The sequence below is a fragment of the Delphinapterus leucas genome, chromosome 7 (genome assembly GCF_059928025.1).
Source record: "Delphinapterus leucas isolate spDelLeu-1000000601 "Yukka" chromosome 7, BTC_Dleu_Yukka2, whole genome shotgun sequence".
NCBI lineage: Eukaryota > Metazoa > Chordata > Mammalia > Artiodactyla > Monodontidae > Delphinapterus > Delphinapterus leucas.
The window spans coordinates 103932540-103958325 of record NC_143135.1 but is presented as its reverse complement, the minus strand read 5'-3'; the positions used below and the strand labels follow the sequence as shown (position 1 = coordinate 103958325).

The following is a 25786-nucleotide window of genomic DNA, read 5'->3' as shown; positions in this document are numbered from 1 at the left end:
GATTTGGAAACCATTTTTGGAAATGCATATAATAACCTTAGGTGGCTGCTCCTGATGTCACTGGACAAAGTGGCAAAAGAAAAGGATGAGCTCAGGGATTGGAATTCCCAGCTCCAGTGCCATAGGACCTGAGAGTATCGGGGTGTGCCCTGATGACACCCTCAGCTCCCGGAGCTGCAGGGCTGAGACGGCTGAAAGTCAAATGCAGATCTCTTCCCACTGACTTACTACGCAAAGGCTGACTTACTATGCAAGTTGAACTCCCAGCCTCCCAGGGTGTCTGCTGTTAAAGTGCGGGCATTGGTTGGGGAAGGACGGGATCCTGAGCTGGGATGGGGACCCGTGGGAAGATTGTGATGAGGCTGGGGACATTAATCTCCTGAATTCTGATAATGTCATCTTTACCGGTGGGAGAGGACTCGCCACCCCAGAGGCAGTGGCATCCTCACCCCCATCTGAGGGGATTAACCCTGCCTTGCCTGGAGAAACCGTGATGGCCTCCCCTGAGGCAACTGTCTTGCAAGACAATACTGATTCTCTTCCTGCAAACCAACCCCCCATATATACATATATATACACACACAACACACACGGCAGAACCTCCCATGGGTTCTGTTTCTCTGGAGAACCCTGACTGATACACACATCTACTGATTTACTTCTACTCCGCTAGTCCAAGCTACCAGCATCTCCCCCCTGGACAAGCACATCCCTTCCTAAGCAACTTCCCCACATCTGTTCCTGCCCTTCCTCCATCTTATTCTCCACACTGCAGTCAAACTGATCTTTTCAAAGTTACAAATATAATTCTTTGCTCCCCTGTGCAGAACCTGCCAGCAGGCTCTTTTTGCTCTGACCAGATCCCTGCACGTGTCCTGGAGGCCTGGCGGGGCCACTCCCAAGAGCCTCACCAGGCACATCCCACGTGACACTGGGGCTCACACCTGCCCGTTCCTCCAACATCCCAGGCTCCCCCTCTTCCTGGCTTTTGCACAAGCTCTTCCCTGGGATGTTTTCTTCTAAACCTTTACCTAACTCATTCCTGCTGGTCCTTTGGAGCGCAAGTCCAGTGTTCTGACCTTGAGGAATTGGTCAGTGACCGCCGTGCCCAGCATCCCTCATTCTCCTGCTATATGTTCTCTCGCAGCCCACGGTCCAGAGCAGACCTCAAAATGCTTATTCAACACTCGTTGTAGAATCACTTTTTGGAGTCCCCCCCTCGCCCCAGAATGAGAACTTTGGTTGGTCTTGCACACACCAGGCCCTCCGTGATCCCTAGGGCACCCGACCTCTCTCCGCTGTTAGCTTCACCCTCCAAACCACGGATCTGCCCGCTGCACTTTCTCACCTAAAACTCTTCAGTGGCTTCAATGACCCACAGCTCCACTTGTCAGCCTTTCCACTTGGATGACGGGGAACTAGGAGGCCCCATAAGGCCGCCAGTGTCAAGCACGACGTTTGCTTGAAGTCTCGTGTTGTTGTTTAAAAATGCATGTGAGGTCTGCATTCCAATCTATAGTATCCATTTGCGAAAAAAATAACAAAACTGTGCTTCCCTACAAAAACCTGCAAGAAAATGGGTGCTGCAAGCACTTGCCTCACACTGACCGTGGGGCCTTCACAAACCACCATGACCACCATGCACTCCCAGAAATACGAGTCCCTAAGTCTGAGAATTGCTGCTTTGATGTCATTCATCACAGATGATGTTGAGGCCCAGCCGCATGCCTGTGGTCCACTTCTGGGTTTTCCACAGATGCAGCGGACAATCTCTACTCCTGCCTACAAGTTCTTGCTTCTCTCTGCTTCTCTGCCTGAGAGTATTTTTTTTTTTCAGTACAATAAGATCTTGCTCAGCCAGTGTGCAGGGCAGCCCAGCCCTGAAAGTCTGGGGATTGAAAAACCCCAGGGCCACCCTCAACTGATGAGGGAAGAGCATTGGTGTGTGAGTCCCCTCGCCAGCTTCTCTCCGTGGGCCAGTGGTGAGCAAGTAGCATCTTCCAGGAAGAATGTCCAGGAGATGTGTGGGGAGGGATGGTCCTGAGAAAGGGGAGACTAAGCAGAAGTGGGCAGAGGGTCCCCAGGTCACTATGTGGGTCTGCAGTCTATGAAAGGAGGGGGAGAAGGAAGGAGGAGGGGGCAGGAAGACCCCCAGACTGCGGTGCGGCTTGGAGAAATTCTTGGGGGCCCCGGGGAGTGGGGTGTGGGAGTGGTGCTCACAGGGGAGCCTCACGGACCCAGCAACTGATTGCCTGCCTGCGGAGCTCCTGGTTTTGGGTTTGAAAGCTGAGGCAGAGCCTGGAGTCACCTGCAGCTGCAGGCTATCAGCTAACTGCATTCCTCCAGCCGGTCTGTCACGAAGGGAAATGATTATGTCCTTTTGCAGAGGAGATTAAGTAACTGGCTCTAGAACACGGGCAAGCTGTAGATCCAGGGCTTAACTCCAGGTTCTCTGGCTCCAGGGTCCGTATGCTTTTATTATTTTTTAATTAATATTTATTGGAGTGTAGTTGACTTACAATGTATTGTTAGTTTCAGGTGTACAGCAAAGTGAATCAATTACATATATATTTATCATTCCTTTTTAGATTCTTTTCCCATATAGGTCATTACAGAGTATTGGGTAGAGTTCCCACACTACACAGTAGGTCCTTGTTGGTTACCTATCTTATATATAGTAGTGTGTATAAGTCAATCCCAATCTCCCAATTTTTCCTTCCCCCGCTTCCCCCAGGGTCCGTATGCTTAATCACGAACCTGTGAGGCCTTGGAGAAGCGGTGCCGTCCAGTATGCTGAGCAAACAGCAGGATTGGGAACCACAGGAGGTGGCAGCCCCACAGTGCATGTGCGGCAGACAGCCCGAGGCCATCAGCATCTGGGCATGTCAGAGCCCTCAGAGCCCCGGTGGATCTCCCAGGTCCTCTGCTCACATCGGTTACCATGGACAGTTCAGAAGGGCAGGGTCCCCAGCACTGCTGCAGCCCTAGGGCACTATGTCCCAATCAGCCCCACCCCAAAGGCAGCACGTGCCCCCAGGGCCGCCCCCTGTGCCTTCGCCCGCCACTGCCCTGAGTGACAGGACAGGGGACCCCCACCCCTCCAAGGTCAACAGATGGGGGCAGCTGAGCAAGCAAAAGGAGGTTGGAGGGACCTGGTGGGTCTCTGAGCACAGCCGGCCCTGGATGACTCCAGCCTGCGGAAGCTGAGCCCTCCCTCAGAACTGTTGCCCTGTGTGAAGGAGCAAAGGGGATCTGAACCCTGTTGGCCAGGAGGGGCCAATGCCTCGCTGCCCTGCACCAGAGCGTAGGTGTGGAGCGTGGCTGGGTTGTCCCTCAAATCCCGATTCCAAACCCTGAGCAAGGGCCTCGCACAGAGGCCGGTACGTGCTCTGTACATCAGGGAAGAATCAGGGAGTGAAGGAAAGGCCGAGGTGCCTTTGCTGAGGAGGAGGAAGCAGGTGTGCGGGAGGGGAGGGGCAAGCAGGTGTGGGGGGAGGGGAGGGGCAAGCAGGTGTGGGGGGAGGGGAGGAGGAAGCAGGTGGGGCGGGGCAGGAGACCCTCGCAGTCAGGGAGCAGAAGGTCCTGCTTAGAGGACCAGCCCAGGAACAAGGCTGTCGTGTGCATAAGACGTAGGTAGGAGGCCCAGGAGGTTCTTGGAAGCCCAGTAATTGGGTGGAAAACTCTGGTATGGAGAAGTAAAGGACAAGAGAACAGGAGGGACTGAGGGAAAGGTGGGAGGGTCTAGGATGCCTCCTTTAGAGGCTGGTTAAATGGAGGGGGGATCTGAGGGGAGAGGAGGGTGGAAAATGAAGGTTTCTTTCTCTGCAGGTGGCCAGCAATTTCAAGGGAGAGGAGCTAATATTTACAGAGATGCCACTTTGAATGGGGCACTTTCCATGAAATCTCATATAATTCTATGACATTCTGTGAGGTAGTTATCACTGTTCTCCTGCAGGGAAAGAGATGTGGAGGTTTAATGTGGCTGAAAAGGCTTTTCTCTCTCCAAGATGGTGTGCACGCTCCAAGTTCAGACAGAGACACTTCCTGCGTTAGCACGTCTTGCTCCTCAGCTGTGTGTCATTTAAAGATAATGGTGAGATGTTAATGCAACGGTAGGATATTAACGTTTGTGCATGGTTTTCTATTTTTAACTCTCACTGAAATCAGTGAGTAACGCAATGGTTATTATAATCAATTCAAAGGTCAGTAAGGAGAAAGTGAGCTAAAGAATCGTGAATTAATGGTGGCTGCGCATCTTGGAGGGGTGTGTGTCCTGTGTATCTGTGCTGTAAATGGGTGAATGAAAAAAATCACCATCTATTGGGCTCTTTCTAAAACGTGGCTGAAGGATTTTGCTACAGACACTTGAAGCACAACTGTCCTGCCAGTGAAGAGCAATGATGGGTGGTCGCCCTGGAAAAGAAAGGCATGACTCATAACACACGAAGGCCATCTTTAAGTGAATAAAACGAATAAAGTGGAACTATTTGGGACAGTTCATTGAACTGCAGCGGAGCCTGCTTCTGGATTACCTTCCAGAACAGGCTATTCTAGGCATAGTGAATATAAATTAAGAGAGATGGGGTAGAGTGAGAGGCAGTAACGTAGGAATCAAATCTTATATTATCTATTGATCAACTTCTTCGCCCCTGGTTAATTCCTTACGTCTTCTTCCCTGAGTCTCATACTGCAAAAGAAGCCCATTGTTTGATTCAGTACACCTTTCTGCCCACCAGCTATTTCAAAGGATTCAACAGTCTGTTCTCCAGTTGATGTGAAAATGCAAATCTGTAAGGAAACTGTGGAAATTTCACTCTTTCAAGCGAGCTACCTGTCAGATATCACAATAAAAACCAACGAGGTGACATGAGTTTAAAAGAATGCTTCAAAAATGAAAATAAGCCATTTAAATGGGCAGTGGAAATCAAAAGAAGTTGCAAAGCTACAATGTAAAAAAGAACTAATTAGGAGAGAAATTCAGAGCAATCTAGACCGGTGCAACATGCAAGAAAGAAAGCAAAATAGGCCAGATTCAGAGGGAGGAGAAGAGGTTATCCGCGTGAAACCCAGGGATCCTCTTGTTTGAAGATGGGTCCTCTCTTGTTTGGCCTTCCCGGGAGCTGGCGTGCTTGAAAACAAGCAGGTCTCCGTGGTGGGAACTTTGAAGAATGTGCTCTGCTTACGGGGTGGATAAATGTTGGGTCCTTTTGTGTGCTCACCTCATGGCTCTTCCATGGGTTCCTTGCTCAGCATCTCCATGGAATCCTGTGGGCTCTAGAAGCAGTATTTGTGCATGTCTGTGGGAAGGTTCCCTGAAGCTATCATCCCGTGGAGTGCTGGAGGCAAGGGGCCCTTAAGATCTTCTCTAGTTCCTTTGCAGGCTCCTCCTTTCCAGCGTGTCCATTAAATGAAGGAGTTCCTCAAGCGGTTAGCAGGTGTTTAATCCTGTCCAAAACGTCCATTAGACATTTGGTCCATAAGCCATTTGGTCCAAGCCAAAAGACCCTTGATATTTGGTCATATTTGGTCCTGTCTCAAACATCCATGGAAACATTTGGTCCATGCCAAAAGTCCTTGATATTTGGTCCCATCCAAAACCACTCGGCATGGACCAAATATGCTCGTGAACTTTTGGATTGAACTGAATTTCAAGTACCTTTTGGCATGGACCAAATGGCTTATAGGTGTTTTCAGCAGGACCTCAAGGATCAGCCCTACACCTTCTTCTCTTTCCGCTTCTACTTTCTTCAAGGACAATTTCATCTGTGAACTCCGCTCCAGTTCCCACTTTTATGCTGATAGAATCTACTGTTCTGTCCTCTGGGCTCCAAACTTATATATTCAAATGGTTAATTTTGAGTGTCCTCAACCGTACCTCAAAGGCAAACATGCAAATGCGGTGGTTTGGTCTGAAACCAAGCTCATACTAATCTCTCCCTTCCCACCACCACCTAGATTAGATTCTACTCCAGGGCAGCCAGGCTCAGGGGATGACCCAGCTGTCCAGGTGGTTCTGCAAACCAAAGGCCTGGGGGTTGTCCCTAATACTCCCCTCTCCCCAGGGTCCCATCGTTCTGTTCATTATTCCTCTTGTATTTTCTCAAACGTACTTATATCTTTTCAGCTCCTCTGCTGCCTTCTTAGTTCAAGTTGCCATCATTTCTCACCCAGCTGGTCTCCTAACACATCCCCTTGCCGTTCCCCACTCTTAATCAAGAGTAATTATTTTTTAAAAATGATAATCTTTTGGTAGTGTTCTATGGCTCTTAAGATAATCAAAATCTCCACCACCACAATAGCCTTGTAAGGCCCAGCTCCTGCCACCCACAAGACCCCGGCTCCCACACCTTCCCTCCGCCCCTATGCTGTCCCCCTCACCTCCCTTTTAGATCCTCCAGAATATCTTTCCCCCCTCACCCAATGTGAGTCTTTCTCAAAGCAATACCTCCACCTGGAGGGCTTTCCTTCACCCCAACTCTTCCTGATTAAGCCCTTCTCATGCTTCAGATCTCAGCTCAAGTGCTGCTTCTCCAGACCAGAGAAGATCCCCTGTTATATGCTTTTTGTACTTTCATTGCACCATATGCACGGGACAGACCAAAAGTTTACACTACGTGTGACTTTATTAAATGAATGCCTGGCTCCCCTCTGGAATATAAACTCCTCAAAGACAAGAGCTGTGTCTCTTTTGCCCAGTGTGGAGACTCCAGTCTTGAGGGCTGTACCAGGTTCGTGGTGTCCTCCCTCTACCAGTACAGGCACTCCGTGGAGTTTGCTCAAGGATGGGTGTGTGAGTGAGAGGGCTGGTTCCCTCTGTGGGTCTTGAGTTTCCAGCTGGGAAACACTGCCTCTCTCTGGCTATCTTCAGGGATATGAATGAGAGAGGGCGGGGCAGGATGGCCAGAGTTTTTCCAGGTCTGTAGAGGAAAGGCTGTGATTCCTTTGTTTTTACTTGGAGCATGAAAAACATCCTGGAAACTGTGTTCACAATTGTTATATCAGAAAAAGTGATGCATGGATCCAATCCGTGCCTATGTTTTAGCCGGGAGGAAGCCAGGAAAAATCCTAATACTCAGACTTGTTCTCTGCATACTGTGAGCTCTGTTCACATCGCAGATGGTAAATGGCTGATGGAATGTAGGGTTAAGTGCTGCTGGTCGACCAGTTCTCCACAGACTAAGCTGAAGACGATGAACACGATCTGAAAGTGTTAGGTGTGGAGGGTACGAAGGTTTGGCCTGGAATGCCTTTTAATAGCACATTCTACATGTGCTAAATCATTAGTACTGATTTGATGGCCAATCACTGACTTTATAGACAGCACCTGCATTTTGGGTCTTTCAATAATTTTTCATGAACGTGTTCATGTATTTTACCTCGTTCTTTCCTCTAGTCGCCAACAACATGGGCGTTTCTGTGCCTATAAAACAGATTGAGATGACTGGTCAATGAGATGAATCAGAGCAACTCTACCCAATTCTGCTGTGGGCTCCCTAAGGGCAGGGACCATGTCTTAGTCAATTCTGTGTCCCCAGCTCCTGGCAGGATGCTCACATCATAGGAGGTACTCATCAAATGTTTGCTGAGGAAGTGATCGCAGGTTAAGTCTGTCCCGAAAGGATGCCTGAAAAGACTTCTGGGGACATCCTAATTCCACCTGTAAAGAACCATCTCCTTGAACACTTTCATCCTGAAAAGGTTTTGGTTTTGCTGTTGTTGTCTTAAATACAACCTTATTGCATATGCAGAGGAGGAAGGAGAAGTAAGTGTAACTTGGGGGCTAACATCCTTGGAGTAGCCTTTAGAGAAAAAAATTTAGGGAGCCATGAGGCGTTAAGTGGCAGAAAGTGGGTGGGGAGGGAGGGCAGGGTGTGGGCATCTCGGGGGCTCATGATTGAAACTGGGGAGGGAGATCCTGTGGGGGAGAGGGGTTGGGAGCAGAGTGAGAGCTGGATTTCTCTGGGCATCACACAAAGCAACGCCAGTTTTCGAGGTGTCATGCACAGGTCATACACACGAGCAGTGCTTTAAGGAATGAAATTTCCTTTTCTAAAGTGGAAACTTGAAAGGCTTTGAAAAGAGACTAGTTTTCTCTTTCGGATGCTGCCTGGAAGTGTTGCCGTGAAGAGAGCCTGCCGTCTGTGAGAGATGAATGGGAAGAGCTCAAGGTCAGGGCCACACAGGAGGAAGCCTTTTTCCACATCCTTAAGTAGCCAGAGCACAGCCCGTGTAGGGGGCTCGTGAAGCTGCAGCCCAGGCACAGGTGGGAAATGCAGCAGGTGGACATGGGTGTGGTTTGTGGCACTTATAAGGTTCCTCACACAATCTGATCAGCGTCTGACATGTATGGGATGGGCAGTCATACTTGGAATGAATTTGCTCAGAATGGCTCCTGAGTTTACAACTTGTTAATATTTATGATGAAGTATTTAGAACTATCTGTGGCTTTTTAGACCTTAAGGTCCAAGGTTGAGAACAGCCAGACTGAGCAGCTCAAAGCGTCCCCATGTGGCCGAGAACCTGTGAGCCCCCGGGAGAAAAAGGGCCCCACTCCTGAGCCCGCAACATCTCCAAGAGAAGCGTGCCTGGCCGCCTATCTGATAAACCCTCTGCATTGCTTTCCGCTGTCATTGGAATAAAAGCCACACTCACAGCCCTGTCTCCGGTCAGGCAGGTCTGAACTCTACTTGCCCCGCCCCCAGGGCTGCAGCCTCCTGGCCTTTCCTCCCCGTATCTTCCGCTGCAGGCCTTTCAGAATCACTCAGTGCCACCACCGCACCTGGCAGCCCATCCCTCCTCACGTGCCCGTCCCAGCCCCACCGTTCTCCACCTCAGGCCCCTGCGTATTTCCTCCACAGCCCTTCTTGCAAACTCTCAACCTTTCACTCGTTTGGGACTTTCTCTGTCTCGCTCCATGATCCCCACCAGATGGGAAATTCCAGGGTGGGCAGAGACGTATCGGTCTCCATCGCTGCCGCATCCACAGTGCCTGTTCCTGCCTCTGGTGCCTGGAAGGTGCTCCGTGAACATTGGCTGAGGAATGTGTGGGAAGACTGGGGCAACGAAGTCAGAGACCCTTTGGATGTGCGCAGAGTTGGTGTCATGTTTTCTGAGGAGCAGTTTTTAACCTTTAACCGATGAGATGACGTTGGGATGCCGAGCACACCTCCGCCGAGCCTGGAGGGAAAGGTCAGGATGAACCAGGGTCCAGGTTCTCCTGCTACCGTGGACCCACTGGGATCCTGGGACGCTTGTGAAGAGCAGCTACCCCACGGGATTCTCTCCTTATATATGAAAAGGCCACAAGGACCCCTGAAGGTGGGGGTGTGTCCACTGGGCAGAGTTCTCGTCTGGCGCTCACCCTGGAAAGGAGGAAGGTGAGGGCTGCACCCAGGCCGGTTCCGATGGGAACGACAGGCAGGTAAACAGCCAGGTTTCTACCCATCAGGTGCATCTGGATTCAGCAAACACCCCTCCCCTCCTTCCCATCTGTCTCCATGGACCAGATCCAGCTGGACTTTTCCTCTGTGAGCAGACAGATGGTGGGCGAATTCCTCAATAACCGTGGCTGATGGCTTCCTCAGGTTAGGAGAGAAAATGGTCACTGCTGAGAAGGGTCAAATCACACAGGGCTGACTGTAGTCTCTTCCATGAGCATGGTTAAATTTTTTTATTTTCAAATTTTTTTAGTTTTACTATTTAAAAAAATTTTTATTGGAATATAGTTGATTTACAATGTTGTGTTAGTTTTGGGTGCACAGCAAACGGAATCAGTTATACATATACATGTAGCCACTCTTTTTTAGATTGTCTCCCCATGTAGTTCATTACAGAGTATTGAGTTCCCTGTGCTATACAGTAGGTCCTTATTAGTTATCTATTTTATATATAGTAGTGTGTATATATCAAAAGATGCTCAACATCGTTAATTATTAGAGAAACGCAAATCAAAACTACAATGATGTATCATCTCACAGGAGTCAGAATGGCCATCATCAAAAAATCTACCAGACTTCCCTGGTGGTACAGTGGTTAAGGATCCACCTGCCAATGCAGGGGACATGGGTTCAAGCCCTGGTCCAGGAAGACCCCACATGCCACGGAGCACCTAAACCCCTGTGCCACAACTACTGAGCCTGTGCTCTAGAGCCCGTGAGCCACAACTATTGAAGCCCGCGTGCCTAGAGCCCGTGCTCCACAACAAGAGAAGCCACCACAATGAGAAGCCTGCACACTGCAACGAAGAGTAGCCCCCGCTCGCCACAACTAGAGAAAGCCTGCACAGCAACGAAGACACAATGCAGCCAAAAAAAAAAAAAAAAAAAAATCTACCAACAAGTGGCCTAGTAGTTAGGATTCCAGACTTTCACTGCTGTGGCCCCAGGTTCCATCCCTGGTTGGGAAACTGAGATCCTGCAAGCCACGCAGCTTGGTGGCCAAAAAAAAAAAAAAGTGAAAAGACAATAAGTGCTGGAGAGGGTGTGGAGAAAAGGGAACCCTCCTACACTGTTGGTGGGAATGTAACTTGGTAAAGCCACTATGGAGAACAGTATGGAGTTTCCTTAAAAAAACTAAATATAGAACTAGCATATGATCCGTGAGCATGGTTATTTAAGAGGCGATTTGGAATGTGACCATGACATTCGGTGTGTGCACACAAAGGGCTCCTTAATGCATGTACTTATCAACCACGTTCTTACTACCAGCAGCCTCACGTCCTCAGCCCTGGATTTCTCCACTTACACTGTTGCCACGGGATAGAAGAATGATGTTCAAAGTACCATGTGCCCACATTCTCATTAATTCCTCCCCTGTGATTTAGGGTGTTTGCCTTCACTAAGAGAGTCGAGGTTATTTTAGTAGCAGTTTCTGAGTAAATGTAAATAGTTCCTTAGAGAAAAAGTCTAAAATATTTCTGTTTCTGAAACTCCTTCCTAGACATTTATCTGCCGTACAGAAGTCAGCACGCTTTACAGCTGCACCTAAGGGTCCAAAGGGATGCCCAGGGCACGCGTCTCACCCTGCTTCTCTGACTGGCACAAGCGAAAACTGGACCTTCTGGGCAAGGTCGGTTTTCTGAGGAAAAGGTTCAGATTTTTGCATTTTCCTAGAAACCTGTGTGTAGTTCTCCTTCCTCAAATTGTGATTCAGGCTTGAGTGGCAAATGTGTCTATTGAGGGGACATTTGTTGCCCCCTGACTTGGAGTTTCCCTTCTGATACTGAACAGTCTTTGCAGTACGATCCCCAGCAAAGAGGCATCCCTGCAGGCGAACAGCCAGCCGTTCCCAGAACTTCCTGGCCTTTGTGCGTGTTTTGTATTCCACATCACCACCATGAAGGCCATCTCACCCTCAGTATTACCAGGTGCTTTTGCCCAAGGCTAATTTACCTGCTATGGCCTTGGTCACATGCACTGATCTGCTTGTGCTTACATATGGACTGAATGGTTGCGTCCCCTCCAGATTCACATGTTGCAATCCTGACCCCTAAGGTGATGGTACAAGGAAGTGGGGTCTTTGTAGCTGACTAGGTGATGAGGGTGGAGCCCTCACAAATGGCATCTGTGCCCTTGTAAAAGAGACCCTGGAGAGCTCCCTCACCCCTTCCACTGTGAGAAGATACAGTGAGAAGACAGCCGTGTATGAACCAGGAAGCAGACACCAAATCTGCCGGAACTTTGATCTTGGACTTCCCAGCCTACCAAACTGTGAGAAATAAATGTTTGTTGTGTAAGCCACCCAGTCTGTGGTATTTTTGTCGTAGCAGCTGGACCAGCCTAAGCCATGCCTGGGCACATGGGTGGGCCACAGAGCCAGACAAGGAAGATGCTCCCGCACATCAGTGCTGCATTTCCTCCACAACTGAAAATACTGCGTCCCATCCTAAGTCAAAGCCCTGGAGAGCTGTTTTATCCTTTCAGAATGGTTTAAGTGAGGGACATTTCCTTAGCCTATTTCGTAGATCTGAACTGTTCAATTCCCATCGGGTGGACTGAGCAGGAGGGAAGCCAATTGTAAATCCTCTGATGATAATCTCGGCAGAGAGATTGGCCTTCGCTTGAAAATCCTGAAATCCTGTGCCCATGGCACACCGCAGCCTCTCTGCCCCTCCCCCATTCTTCAGTAAAATCAATCCTTTTGCTAATTAATGTGATGAATGCAGACACCAGTGCAGGGGCTGCACTGGGTGCTTTTAGACACTCATTATTATTATTATGATTTTAACATCTTTTTTTTTTTTTTTTTTTGCGGTACGCGGGCCTCTCACTGTTGTGGCCTCTCCCGCTGCGGAGCACAGGCTCCGGACGCACAGGCTCAGCGGCCATGGCTCACGGGCCCAGCCGCTCCGCGGCACGTGGGATCCTCCCGGACCGGGGCACGAACCCGTGTCCCCTGCACCGGCAGGCGGACTCTCAACCACTGCGCCACCAGGGAAGCCCTTAACGTCTTTATTGGAGTATAATTGCTTTACGATGGTGTGTTAGTTTCTGCTTTATAACAAAGTGAATCAGCTATACATATACATCCCCATATCTCCTTCCTCTTGTGTCTCCCTCCCACCCTCCCTATCCCACCCCTCTAGGTGGTCACAAAGCACCGAGCTGATCTCCCTGTGCTATGTGGCTGCTTCCCACTAGCTATCTATTTTACATTTGGTAGTGTATATATGTCAATGCCACTCTCTCACTTCGTCCCAGCTTACCCTTCCTCCTCCCTGTTTCCTCAAGTCCATTCTCTATGTCTGTGTCTTTATTCCTGTCCTACCCCTAGGTTTTTCAGAACCTTTTTTTTTTTTTTTAGATTCCATGTATATGTGTTAGCATATGGTATTTGTTTTTCTCTTTCTGACTTACTTCACTCTGTATGACAGTCTCTAGGTCCATCCACCTCACTACAAATAAGTCAATTTCGTTTCTTTTTATGGCTGAGTAATATTCCATTGTATATATGTGCCACATCTTCTTTATCCATTCATCTGTCGATGGACACTTAGGCTGCTTCCATGTCCTGGCTATTGTAAATACAGCTGCAATGAACATTGTGGTCCATGACTCTTTTTGAATTATGGTTTTCTCAGGGTATATGACCAGTGGTGGGATTGCTGGGTCGTATGGTAGTTCTATTTTTAGTTTTTTAAGGAACCTCCATACTGTTCTCCATAGTGGCTGTGTCAACTTACATTCCCACCAACAGTGCAAGAGGGTTCCCTTTTCTCCACACCCTCTCCAGCATTTATTTTTTGTAGATTTTTGATGATGGCCATTCTGACAAGTGTGAGATGATACCTCACTGTAGTTTTGATTTGCATTTCTCTCATGATTAGTGAGGTTGAGCATCCTTTCATGTGTTTGTTGGCAATCTGTATATCTTCTTTGGAGAAATGTCTGTTTAGGTCCTCTGCCCATTTTTGGATTGGGTTGTTTGTTTTTCTGATATTGAACTGCATGAGCTGCTTGTATATTTTGGAGATTAATCCTTTGTCAGTTGCTTTGTTTGAAAATATTTTCTCCCATTCTGAGGGTGGTCTTTTGGTGTTGTTTATGGTTTCCTTTGCTTTGCAAAAGCTTTTAAGATTCATTAGGTCCCATTTGTTTATTTTTGTTTTTATTTCCATTTCTCTAGGAGGTGGGTCAAAAAGGATCTTGCTGTGATTTATGTCATAGAGTGTTCTGCCTGTGTTTTCCTCTAAGAGTTTTATAGTGTCTGGCCTTACATTTAGGTCTTTAATCCATTTTGAGTTTATTTTTGAGACACTCATTATTTAGGTAGTGTAGATTCTGAATATTTATTATTCTTCTTATTATTTTTTGGTTCATATGGCATGCAGGATCTTAGTTCCCCAACCAGGGATAGATAGAACCTACACCCCCTGCAGTGGAAGCGTGAAGTCTTAAACACTGGACAACCAAGGAAGTCCCAGATTCTGAATATTTAACATGAAAGAGTGTGTGAGAATGATCTGGGGGAGGGAATGAACGCGCAGGAGAAACACATCGCTCACATCCTCTGGGTGATGGTGCCCTCATCCTGCCCTTGGCCTGAGGCTGAGCCCTGACCCCTGGTCCAGCTCTCTACCTCCAGTTTCCTCACCCAGAATCCACCTCCACTCTAGTTTAGATATTGATACTGTGTTTTTAGACTGGTGAAAACAAGAAGGACAAGTTTGCTTAAACTGGCAGTGAATTCGAATGGGAAACCAACGGCCATCTACTTAAAACGAGAAAAAGTTCTGTTAAGATCAAATCCACTTTATTGGATAATGTTTTTTTAGCGGTGTAATGGTGTTCTTTTTAATAAGAAGACTGACGAATCCTACACTGGGCAGAAGGGATTTGACACAGGAGTTTAAGAGGATGTCATTAGCAAAAACCAAGTTGAGCAGAATAAGTGGCTTCTTCCCCAAAGCAATGACTACCCATCTAATCTCTTTTCACAGCTCATTAATTCTCTCAGGATCAGAAAAGAGGTGTTTCCCAATTATCCTGCCACAGGAGAACATTGCTGGGGGCTGGAAGCTGACAGTCCACAGCAGGGCACAGGGGGCCGGAAGAGGTGGGCGGCCTTACCTCTGCAGCCGAGCTCAGGAGCTGCCCTGGGGGCGGGCGTTATGTAGGATGATGGCACATCTGTGTTTGTTTGGGAGACTCTGTTGGACCCAGAGGCCCTGCCTCCTCTGATTGCCTGTGGCCTTGAGCAAACGAACTAACCTTGCTGAACCTCAGTTATCTCTTTGGTAGCAAGGGGTTCCCAAGAGCTTCTCTGCAGTGTTTTGAGAAATCAGTGCCATCTTCCGGGCAAGGGCCTAACCCATCGCTGGGCACGTAGTAGGTGCACAGTAAATGGTGTTTGCGCAGAGATGTGTTCAGGGCATATTCTTAGACAACAACAGGCAACTTTTGGTGTGTGGGGGGGTTCGTTTTAGTTTCTGGCAACTTCCGTACAAAAACTTCGAGTTTCTGTGGCTCTCAGCTCACGGGAGACACAGGGCTGAAGCATGCTGGAAGGCAGGCGTGGGACCAGCATGTTGCAGAAGGTGCCGGCTGTTACCGGTCACAAGCAGGAGGGCTCCCCCAGACGGACAAGTGCTCCTTCCCCTCCGTCAAGGCCAGCTGCTCCGGCCAGGGCCTCAAGCAGCATGAGGAAATGACAGAAAGTGGGTTGACTGCACAGCAAGGGTGGCACCTGGAGGGGAGAGTCACGGGCAAAACCCATTCAACCTGGCCCAGGACCAGGCAAGGCTGTGGAGACCTAGCAGGTGTCAGACTGATGGCAAGAGGATGACTAGGGGGGACTTACCTTCTTCTGAGCTCCTGGGGGCTTCTCCCTTACAGGGAACGGCTCCAGATAGGAAGGACATGGAAGCTGAGGCAGGAAGTTAGCTCCCAAGGCTTTTAGGGTCTGACCCATGAGAACATTCTTTGGGATTTAGGAGATGCTGAGGCCTGTGGGAAGCCCCCCCTTACAGGCTGGCTCACCTCTCTGTGGCCCATCAGAGGCGATGGGTGATCTCAGAGCCGTGCAGCTAAGGGCTAGGACCCACAGGTGGCTTGTGGGCCGATGCAATGTTTTTAAAGTGATCTCCACTGAGGTTCTGACCTTCGTCAGGCTACATTGAGTGAGCCCATGTTTATACAAGAACTTCCAGAAAATGATTTGAAGAATGTTTCAAAACTTTAGTTAGATCAATTGGTCATCAAGAAAGGCTTGCCTTGGGATAAAAAGGGCAGTTGTCTTGCATTTGAATTTTCTTGAGACAAAGCAGCTAACGTGTACACTGGGCTTACTACCTGCTTCATCCCAGTAGAGTGAGCTCTGGCCCATCAGAGGGCTTTGGAATAGGACTGAGCTCTTCTCTTCCTCTTCTGTGGCCTCCACAGCGTCTGTAGTTGGCTGACGGACGTGCTGTGGCCCAGGTTCCTGGAGGCTACTGCCAAGCTAGGGAACAGGAGAGTGGCTCATGTGGCCACCTGGGGATGCTAAGGAGGCAGGTGTGAAACAGGCCCAGGACCCAGTCCAGCTGCAAGGCTAGCTTCTCCCATGGTTTCCCCATCCTTGCTTAGCTGCCTCACCGAGGGCTCTAAGCCTGCAGGCACTGATCGGTTTTGACAAAAGCAGCATTTAGATCTGCTGGGGGTGGGAGGGGCGAGGAAACAGTCCTGAAGTGCAAGCCTTGGACCTGGCGGGCCTGAGCTGAGGACAGGCCCTCCGGTCTGGCAGTTCCAGCTGTAGCTCCTCCAGCCCCAGGGCATCCGGTCTTCGTAACAGGCTCCCTGCCTTAGATTCCTGATTGTGAGCAGTGCCCCACTGGGGTGCGCCAGCCTGCCTGTTCCCTTTCCCCCAGAGGGCAGCATTCCAGCACATTCCCCGTTCTCTCCAAGCCCTGCTTCACCGCAGAAGGATGCCAGGAGCCAGGACTCAGCACCACGCCTCTGTCGGGTGCCCACTGCTCACTGATTTCCGGTGCCCACCTGTCTAGGTCCAGCTCCCCGGCCCAAGCACCAGGGTGCCCCTCCCCCCAAGTGTGGATGCCTGCTTCTCTTCTCTGCAGCCCCAGGACCTGGAAAACCCAGCCCCAGGGGAACTGGGCCTGAGATCCAAACCCAGTCCCCTTGGTTCTGCCGTAGCTTCCTGCTCTCAGTCCTAGGGAAGCCATTCGTGTCTGGGGCAGGAAGATGCTTCCATTTTCAAAGGCCAGCTGAGCGCTGTGCAGTGGTGGTGAGGCCTCCCTAGTTCTGTGGCCAGAACATCTGACAGCTCTCTCCAGGTCTAGGTCAGCTAATGAGAAACCTGTCGGCCTCCACCCATGCCAGACGTGCCCCATCGCTGTGACAGCTGCACCGTCTGTCCATCCTCTTTCTGCGCCTCTAGACTGGAAAGGAAACACTTCTGCCATATTGTCATTTTTTTTTTTTTTTTTTTTTTTTTTTTGGTGGCGCCACACGGCTTGTGGGATCTCAGTTCCCTGACCAGGGATTGAACCCGGGCCCTTGGCAGTGAAAGTGTCAAGTCCTAACCAATGGACTGCCAGGGAAGTCCCATGCCGTTGTCCACTCAACTCTCTCTTAACGTTCACCCCCTCCCTGATTCTCCGTGTCTGCAAGGTGAGGGTGACGCCACCCCCCTCCCCCGGCCATCATCTCTGCTCTCCAGGCCCAGCCGCCGTGTTAGACTCCTGCCTGCCGGAGGGAGGCCCAGGGCCCAGGCCTAGGCGCCAGCTGAGGGTGGCCAGCCTGGGTTCTAAGGTGATGCCGCCTCTGCGGGCACCTCTCCCGTTGCTTCACGTCCATACATCGCCTGGTAACAGAGACTGAAGTCGGCGATCTCAGCGAAAATTGCTGCTGCTGCTGATTTTAAAATTCGAGTTGCCCGCCTTTCTGTGTGTTTCTTCCCTCCCCCTCCCTGTTTCACACCGACTGGCTCATCCCGTCCTCTGACCTCAGCATTCTCCCTGGATCGCACCGTGGGATTCCTCAGATTGCGAGTTAAACCACAGTGAAGCTCAGGAGCACTTTGAGATTCTTGGGCCGACAGTCCCAGCAAAGATCCAGCTGCTGGGGTTCTCTCTTTGGTGGGAGGTGCAGGCACGGTGTGGCTGGGAAGGCCAGGAAGTGACCGACGATGACGCTGCACGTGCCCGAGGTGCTCTGCAGCCCAGGGCCCCGACTAAATGTCACCCAAAGGAAAGCAGTGATCTGTAGGCTACGTTAGACATGCAGAACACAGCAGGGGAAAACACACACTTCACAGGTAATGCAGGGATCGTCCAGCAAGGGCCTTGCACTCTGTAGCGCACTAAGTGGTCACTGGTCACAGATTTGCAAGGAACTGCTGCAAGACTTGGATCAACCTTAACCCCGAAGTCTGTGAGCTCCCCCGAGGACCGGAGGTTTGAGCTTCCGGGCAGGCAGAATCTCCCCGCACTGAATCCACAAGCCCCAGGGTGATCAGAATGAGGGGAAGGGGGTGACAGCCCTCTCTAGGTGTCATCCCTGGAGGGGTTCTGCCAGTGGGTGTGTGAAACCCAAAGAGAAAGGTGATCCGGGCCAGTTGGCAGAGAGAGGGGTGTGAGGACAGAGGCCACCTGTGTGTTTCACTGTGGGGCAACCCCTCCTGGCCTGGCCCTTAGCCAGTGTGACAGAGGCCAGGGGAGAAGAAGCAGCACTGCCACGGGGACCCAGGCAAGAGCTGGGAGGTGCCAGGACTGGGTTACTGCTCCTCCCCACAGAGCCTAACGGCTCCTGGCTGACCCCCAGCATGCTCAGCTGGTTCACCCCTCCACCCCCAGCCTTGCAGCATCTGTGCTCATGAGGAGCCAGTGAGGGGAGGTCGCGGGGAGAGTACCGTCCTCACACCGAGCCCCTGGTCTCCCGGGACCCACTCGGACCCTCAGGCTCTTCCTCTCCATCCTGCTCAGCCTCTGCATCCAGCTCTGCTCCAGCACAGCCTGCTGGCGGTGGGGGACTGGGGAGGAACTGCAGGAGCCGGCCTTCCCGCTTCATTTCTGCCAGCTCCTTGGCACAGCAGCTGGGCGTGTTTGTTTCATAGGTGTCGTGGAAGGTGTTGTAGTCCACCTCATAGAAGCCCTTTTCCAGGGTGAGGACTGGAGTGAATCGGTGGCCCCAGAGCACCTCTGTATCCATGTAGGAGCTCCGTGCTTGGCAAGTCATGCCTGGGTGAACAGAAGACACATGTGTTAGGAGTGACCACAGCTATCCATCCATCATCCACCCATCTATCCATCCATCTATTCACCTATCCATCCAATCACCCACCAATCAGTCATCCATCCATCCATCCACCCTATCATCCATCCATCCCTCCATCCATCCATCCATCCATCCCTCCATCCATCCATCCATCCATCCATCCGCCCTATCATCCATCCATCCCTCCAGCCATCCGTCCATCCATCCATCCACCCTATCATCCATCCATCCATCCATCCCTCCATCCATCCATCCCTCCATCCATCCATCCATCCATCTATTCACCTATCCATCCAATCACCCACCAATCAGTCATCTCTGTTTTTGTTTTGGGTGGCTCCTTGATTGGAGCATGCTCCAATGTCTCCATTCCCTGTCCGCTCAGCCCTGGCATGCCTGTGTTATTTTTAGGTGCTGCTTTCTCTCCAGAGAGGGCAGCTTTGTTTATGGTTGAGGACGCCTTTGAGCTCAGGGTCATGGGGAAGCAGCTCTCTGATATTTAATCTTTTGGCCAAGGAAGGTCCTAGCTTGCGCTCTTCAGGGACTGAAGGAGACACCTGCTCCAGCCCCCCAGTTTGGACGTTCTCTGGCAGGAGTCTCATACACGCCAGACCCAGGGCAGAGGCTGCTCCCCACTCGGTGCTCCGGTGCTGGGCAACTCCAGCGTACCCCACATGCTGCGGCTTGCAGCCTGTTCTCTGCTCTCAGGGTGCTGCCTGCACCAGGCCTCTCCCCTCGGTCCTTGGACAAGCACCCCAGCTCAGCAGAGGTGCACAGACCCAAGCTCGGCACTGACCAGCCTAGACACGGGCCAGGTGTCTCTGGGGCCTCAGGGAAAACAGCAGGAGAGGACCTCCATGGAAGCTTTGTGCCAACCCTCTTGGGGTCTTTCTGCCCTTCTTCTGTCCCATCGCTTGGGAGGGGGCTGCCCCATGGCTGGAAACCTACTTGTGTATCTGGCATCCATGTTCCAGTGCACTTGGAAAGGACAGAAACCGCTCTGGGTGGCAGGCACTGCGCTTCCCACATGCTACTCCATTTCATCACTTAACCCCCAGTGAGCCTGTGAAGTTTATTAGCCTCATCTTGCTAACAGGTTGAGCAATCTGCCCAGACTCACAGGCAGGCTGCACAGAGCCGCGCTGGTCAAACCTCGGCCTGAATCATAGCCCACCCTTGGCTCCATAGGTGTGGCAACCAAGCTCTTAGAGATGCTGAGATCAGAGCCAGTGTGGGTGGGTGGTCTCCTTCTCTTGTCTCCCTGCAGACCCAGGGCTACCCAGGTCATGCGGGCAGAGGAGGTCAGCCAGATGGGGCAGGCCAACCTCAGGACCTGACTTTGAGGCATCGTGGGGGAGAGGTCAGCAGGTGGCAGTGAGGGCGGGGCTGGGGCATGAGGGGCCGTGCTTAGGCACTGCTTTCCTGTTTGTCCCCGCGTCTCTGACCTGACCCCTCCTTTGTGGCCTCCAAGTGGAGCTCTTTTCCCAGAATATCAGCCCACGTTCTGATCCGAGCCCGGCACCAAGGTCAGGGTGACCCGCAAGCCCCTGGCCCTGTGGGAGGAGGCTCCCTGCATCCCAGCTGTCCTGGCCTCTAGGGGTCCCCCGGCTGCCACCATATGCCGCGTGGCTAGCCTCGGCCCCCTGGCAGATGGCCGAGCAGCCCCCTCTGTCCAGGCCTCTGGAGCCTGTTCGCACCCCAGCCAGTTCCACTGGCTCCGATCGGGAGGGCTTGTGGCTGCCCGGTCCGAGTCTCCCACCCAGCTTCTCAGGAGGCCAGGAAGGCTTGTTTGGCCACCTTTGTGCCAGGCCCCCAACGTTTTGGGGGAGAGTGTGGTGTGGCAGACAAGCTGTAGTCACAGACCTGAGCATGAACCCTTCCTGTCTGCAGAAAGCTGCTACCACGTCTTTAACAGGAGCTTAAAGCCAGCCCTCCAGTGTTGTTTTCAGATTAGAAAAATATGTATATTCCGAGCCCGGGTGAGATTTCTGCAAGTCATCCTTAGGGTCAGACCTGTGGCTCAGACGCCTTCGTGAGTGAAGAGAAGGGGGGCAGGAGAAGGGGAGGAAGCAGAGGTGGGTGCAAGGTTAACGGGGGCTCCTTGGCCCAGGGAATACAGCGGGGACACGGGGTCCCCCAGGCCTTGGGCTCCCCGAGCCCCGCACGGAGCTCGGCCTTGGGAAGCGCTCGGCTGCCCGTGAGTCAGTCGCTGGGCAGGGGGGAGGGGCTGGCCGGACACGTGTGGGTGCGATGCATTGTTTTCTGCACACCTCGTGTTCATGGAGCCCTTTCCACAGGGAAGATGAGGGGCAGCCTGCTCCACAGGTGCCCACAGGGGCCCATAGGTATCTCTCCCAAAAGAGGATTCTGTGACTTTGGGAACCTTGGGTTTGGGAAATGCCGCACCCTGTCCTCTCCTCAGGAGGTGATTCACACGTAAAAAGACAATGCCAAGTCCTACAGTAAGAAGCCGGTTCACCTTTGTTTAACCGGGAGTTTCCCAAAGTTATTCGCTCACAGAAGTCTCTTTGGGTGACACCACCTCCACGATAGCAGTTAGGTGTAGCCTGTTGGAAACCAATGCTGGCTTTGGGTCACCTGGCTTTGACCTGCATCCTGGCTCCATGACTTAGGATCCCTTGCTCCTGGGCAAATAATTTGCCTGTGTCTCTGTTTCCATATCTACAACTGAAGGAAAACTATCTCACTCGCTGAGTTACTGCGAGTTTAGAGTCTAGAATGGGCCCAGACGTTGGGCGGGTTCTGTACACCTTAGCTGCTCTCATCCCTCCGTCTTGAGGAATGGTACCCCCCAGATCACCATGCAGGGGTCGGGCGGTTCAGCTGCCGTCTGGAGACTCCACCTTCTGGAGTCCTGGCAGTGGCCTGAGGGGAGGGGCCAAGGAGGAGAAAGCGGCTCACCTGTTGCCTCCACCATCCCTTCCAGGATGACCACGATTTCAAACTCCTCCTGATTCAGCTGGGCCCGCGACATCTCCCAGAAAGGGCTCTTCTCGTTGATCTCGTGAGAGATGATGAGCGGGGACACCAGGAAGAGGCGGTCGTCCCCCGTGTCGAAGCCCACGTTGATGTCGGTCTGGTTCAGCGGGATGAACTCCCCCTCCTTGGTCTGCCGGGACTTGATGAGCTTGGCGCGGATGGAGGCCTCCACGATGTGCGAGTTGCGAAGGTCGCCCACCCTGAACATGAGGCAGAGCTTCTCGTCCCGCAGGGAGATGACGGCGTTGCTGGAGAACATGAGGGTCTCGGCTCTCTTCTTGGGCTGGCTGATCTTGACGAACATGCACCCCACCATGAAGGCATTGACGATGGAGCCGAGGATGGCCTGGACCAGAAGGAGGATGATGCCCTCCGGACACTTCTCCGTGATCACCCGGAAGCCGTACCCGATGGTGGTCTCGGTCTCGATGGAGAACAGGAAGGCAGACACGAAGCCACTGAGGTTTTCGACACAGGGGATCCACTCCCGGTCCCCAATGTGGTCCAGGTCACCCCGGATGTAAGCAATGAGCCACCAGATGAACCCGAAGAACAGCCAGGTGACGGTGTAGACCATGGTGAAGACGAGCAGGTTGAAGCGCCATTTGAGGTCCACCAGGGTGGTGAAGAGGTCGCTCAGGTAGCGGTAGGTCTCCTGGACGTTGCCGTGGTGGACGTTGCACTTGCCACTCTTCTCCATGTAGCGCTGCCGGGGCTTCTTGCCCTCCGCCAGCAGGCGTGTGCGGTCGGTGGCAATGGGGATATAATCGCGGGCCTGCTTGGGAACCTTCTTAGGGTCCCTGGGAGTGACCCCGATCTCCATATCCTGGTTCATGGCATTCCTAGAATCGCCAGCCATAGCTGGGGTATGCTGGATTAAAGAAGACATCATCAGAAGGCCAATAGGCACAAGAAAAGATGCTCAACATCAGTTAATTATTAGAGAAATGCAAATCAAACTATGAGGTACCACCCCACTGCAGTCAGTAAAAAGTCTACAAATAACAAATGCTGGAGAGGGTGTGGAGGAAAGGGAACCCTCCTACACTGTTGGTGGGAATGTAAGTTGGTGCAGCCTCAGTGGAGAACAGTGTGGGTGTTCCTCAAAAAACTAAAAATAGAATTACCATATGATCCAGCAATCCCATTCCTGGGCATATATCTGCAGAAAACTCTAATTCGAAAAGATACATGCACCCCAATGTTCATAGCAGCACTATTTACAACAGCCAGGACGTGGAAGCAACCTAAATGTCCGTCAACAAAGGAATGAATAAAGAAGATGTGGTATATATATATACAATGGAATATTACTCAGCCATCAAAAAGAATGAAATAATGTCATTTGCAGCAACATGGTTGGACCTAGAGATTATCACACTAAGGGGAGTAAGTCAGAAAGAGAAAGACAAATACCATATGGTATCACTTGTATGTGGAATCTAAAATACGATACAAATGAACATATCTACCAAACAAAAACAGACTCAAAATATAGAGAACAGATTTGTGGTTGCCAACGGGGAGCAGGGGCTGGGGGGAGGGAAGGAATGGGAATTTGGGGTTAATAGATGCAAACTATCATATACAGAATGGATAAAGAACAAGGTGCTACTGTACAGCACAGGGAGCTATCTTCGACATCCTGGGATAAACCCTAATGGAAAAGAACATGAAAAAGAACATATATATGTATAACTGAGTCACCTTGATGTACAGAAGAAATTAACACAACATTGTAAATCAACTATACGTCAATAAAAAAAAAAAACATCATCAGTGAGGTGGACCATTCTGATTCAGAGACCCTGAACTTCAAGTTCACTCTGCCTTTGTGCCCTCAAAGGCCTCTCCTCTAGTGTACAATGGACCAATAGATGTGGACCAGCAGCAGCCTGGGAGATGCTCAGGGCAGGGACCATGTTTTCTTATATTATTCACTTATATCCCTGGTGCCTAGTACAGGTTCTAGCATATAATGGAAGCTCAATAGTTGTTTGTTGAATGAATAAATGAACACATTCCAGGTGCAAACTCCACATTTAGTGTCTAAAGGGTTTAAAGAAATCTGGGAGCAATTTGAAAAATAGTAATTGCAACACTTTATTAAATGGCTACTGTATTCCATGCCTGATACGTGGACAGTCACTTGTTATCGCCACAACAACCGGTGGGAGTGAGAGCTTGAAATCGCCGTTATAGAAAGACTGCACTGTTTGCTCAGGCATCAGGCTTATTTCCAACAGTCTCTCTCCCTCCTTTAGAATGAAGCCCCCCACCCCCCGGCTCAATTTGGGGTCTGTTTTGTTCCCTGATACACCCCAAGTACCCACAGCAGAGCCTGGCACATACTATGTACTCAAAAATTACTATTGAATAAATGGATGAATAAATAAGAAATGAGTCCCAAAGAGGATAAGTGACATCCAGGTGGAAGAGCTGATATCTGGGTTCTAGCTGGTCAGGCCCAAAGTCTATGCTGTTTCCTTTATCCCTCCCTGTCTTCTGTCTTTTTATCTGAGATCTTAGCAGCAGACAGAAGGGAAAAGGCAACACGTGTCTGATTCACCTTGCGCTCACTCCTACCGTCTGAGCCGAAGGTCTGTGGCCGTTTGAACCCTTACGAATATGAAAAATTGCTGTGTAGACCCACCATTAAAAATTCTGATACAGTAATTCCCTGCCCTCTAAGAAATTGAGATGGGCGGGATGTTAATGCCCCAAGGTTTTCAAAAGGGCTATAAGATACTTTTGGAGTATATGCTGCACTTTAAACACCCAGAATCCTGTAGTACTCAGTCTACCGTTTTTCTGATACTGTGACCATAGTCATTTAAAATGCTCCCAAGACCCTGATGAAGCTGGGCAGGACCGTGAGATTGCAACAGCCATAGCTTCAGTGTCTGCCCAGGCACCTCGCTAAGACACTAATATCATATGGGCTCATTTAATCCTCACAACAGAGCTCTTACACCAGTACTGTTATCGTCACTCCATTTTCAGACGAGGAAAATGAAGCTCAGGTGGTAAGTGGCTGACTTAGGTTTGGGATCTAGGTCTGTCTGGCTCCAGCCCAGGGGGTTCACAGCCCCCAACACCCAGTGGCCTGCAGACCTTGAGGTTCCAAGGAGCAGACTGAGACTGATGAGCTGCTCCTTCCAGAAGGTTCTAGGAGCTTCTGATCCTGGGGATACTATCATTCAGCCCTTCTTCACCTTTACAAGCAAGTTCTTGACTTCACAGTTACGTCCCTGCCCAGGAAACTGTGTCCCTGATAGCACAACCTAGAGGAATGTTCTATAAACCACGAGCCAACTGCCTGATTGACTGAGTGAGGGAGATCTCACCCATCACAGAGAGGCAGACCTTTCCTCTGCTGCCTGAGTGGCTGCAGCAATTCCAGGGTAACCTTTAAAATATCATATTGAAGGGTCGTAGGAAGTGCTGTGCGTCTCAGACGTCCACTGGCCATTTCCCATTCTGCAGAGGCCACCTGCTCCTTGTCTCCCTCACATGGTAGTTGCAAAGATAACTGGAGCTAGGAGGGCATGCTTGCTGCTGCTTTGCAGAATCCCAGGCACGATTTTGTTCTGCCCCTTAGCCAGGAGACCGTGTACTGAACACTCGACCAGAGAGTGCCCAGAAATGGGGAGAAAGGCTGCCGATCCTGAGGCTCTGGGTGCTCCTGGGGACCCCAGCTGCTGGAACGCAGATGGGGGTCCGTGAGGAGTGCTGCCCGTGACTGGGCAGGGCAGGCTCAGCACCGGCAAGAATGAGTCACCGGCTAGGGCGCCTGGAAAACACATCAGGTGCCCTCAGCTCTTTCAGGAAAGAAGCTTTCTGATTTTCTGCTCTGCTTCCTTCTTTACTTTTCAGCATACTTTCATACGTTCTTGCAGGAGAAGGCCTTGTTCTGTGATGGAAACAGAAAAAGGCTTTCTGGGACACCTCAGCCCGGATCTGAAAACGTTTTGTGTCCAGCAGACAGGAAAAGAGGTTGGCTTCTGATTTGATATTGGCACCCGTTCTCCACGTGAGCTCGAATGCTCTGCGGGAGTTATTACTCATTCAACCCAGGG

At 50.9% G+C, this 25786-nt stretch overlaps 1 protein-coding gene across 1 annotated transcript; it reads right to left on the bottom strand.

Annotated features, from left to right (window-relative positions):
* Nucleotides 1-17926: 17926 nt before the first annotated feature.
* On the bottom strand, nucleotides 17927-22856 carry KCNJ5 (potassium inwardly rectifying channel subfamily J member 5). Its single transcript, XM_022556251.3, has 2 exons — nucleotides 21630-22856; nucleotides 17927-18670 (listed from the first exon to the last, which is right to left on the bottom strand). The coding sequence occupies exons 1-2, from the start codon at nucleotides 22597-22599 to the stop codon at nucleotides 18348-18350; spliced, it is 1293 nt and encodes a 430-aa protein (XP_022411959.2). The 5' UTR covers nucleotides 22600-22856; the 3' UTR covers nucleotides 17927-18347.
* Between the last annotated feature and the right edge of the window lie 2930 nt (nucleotides 22857-25786).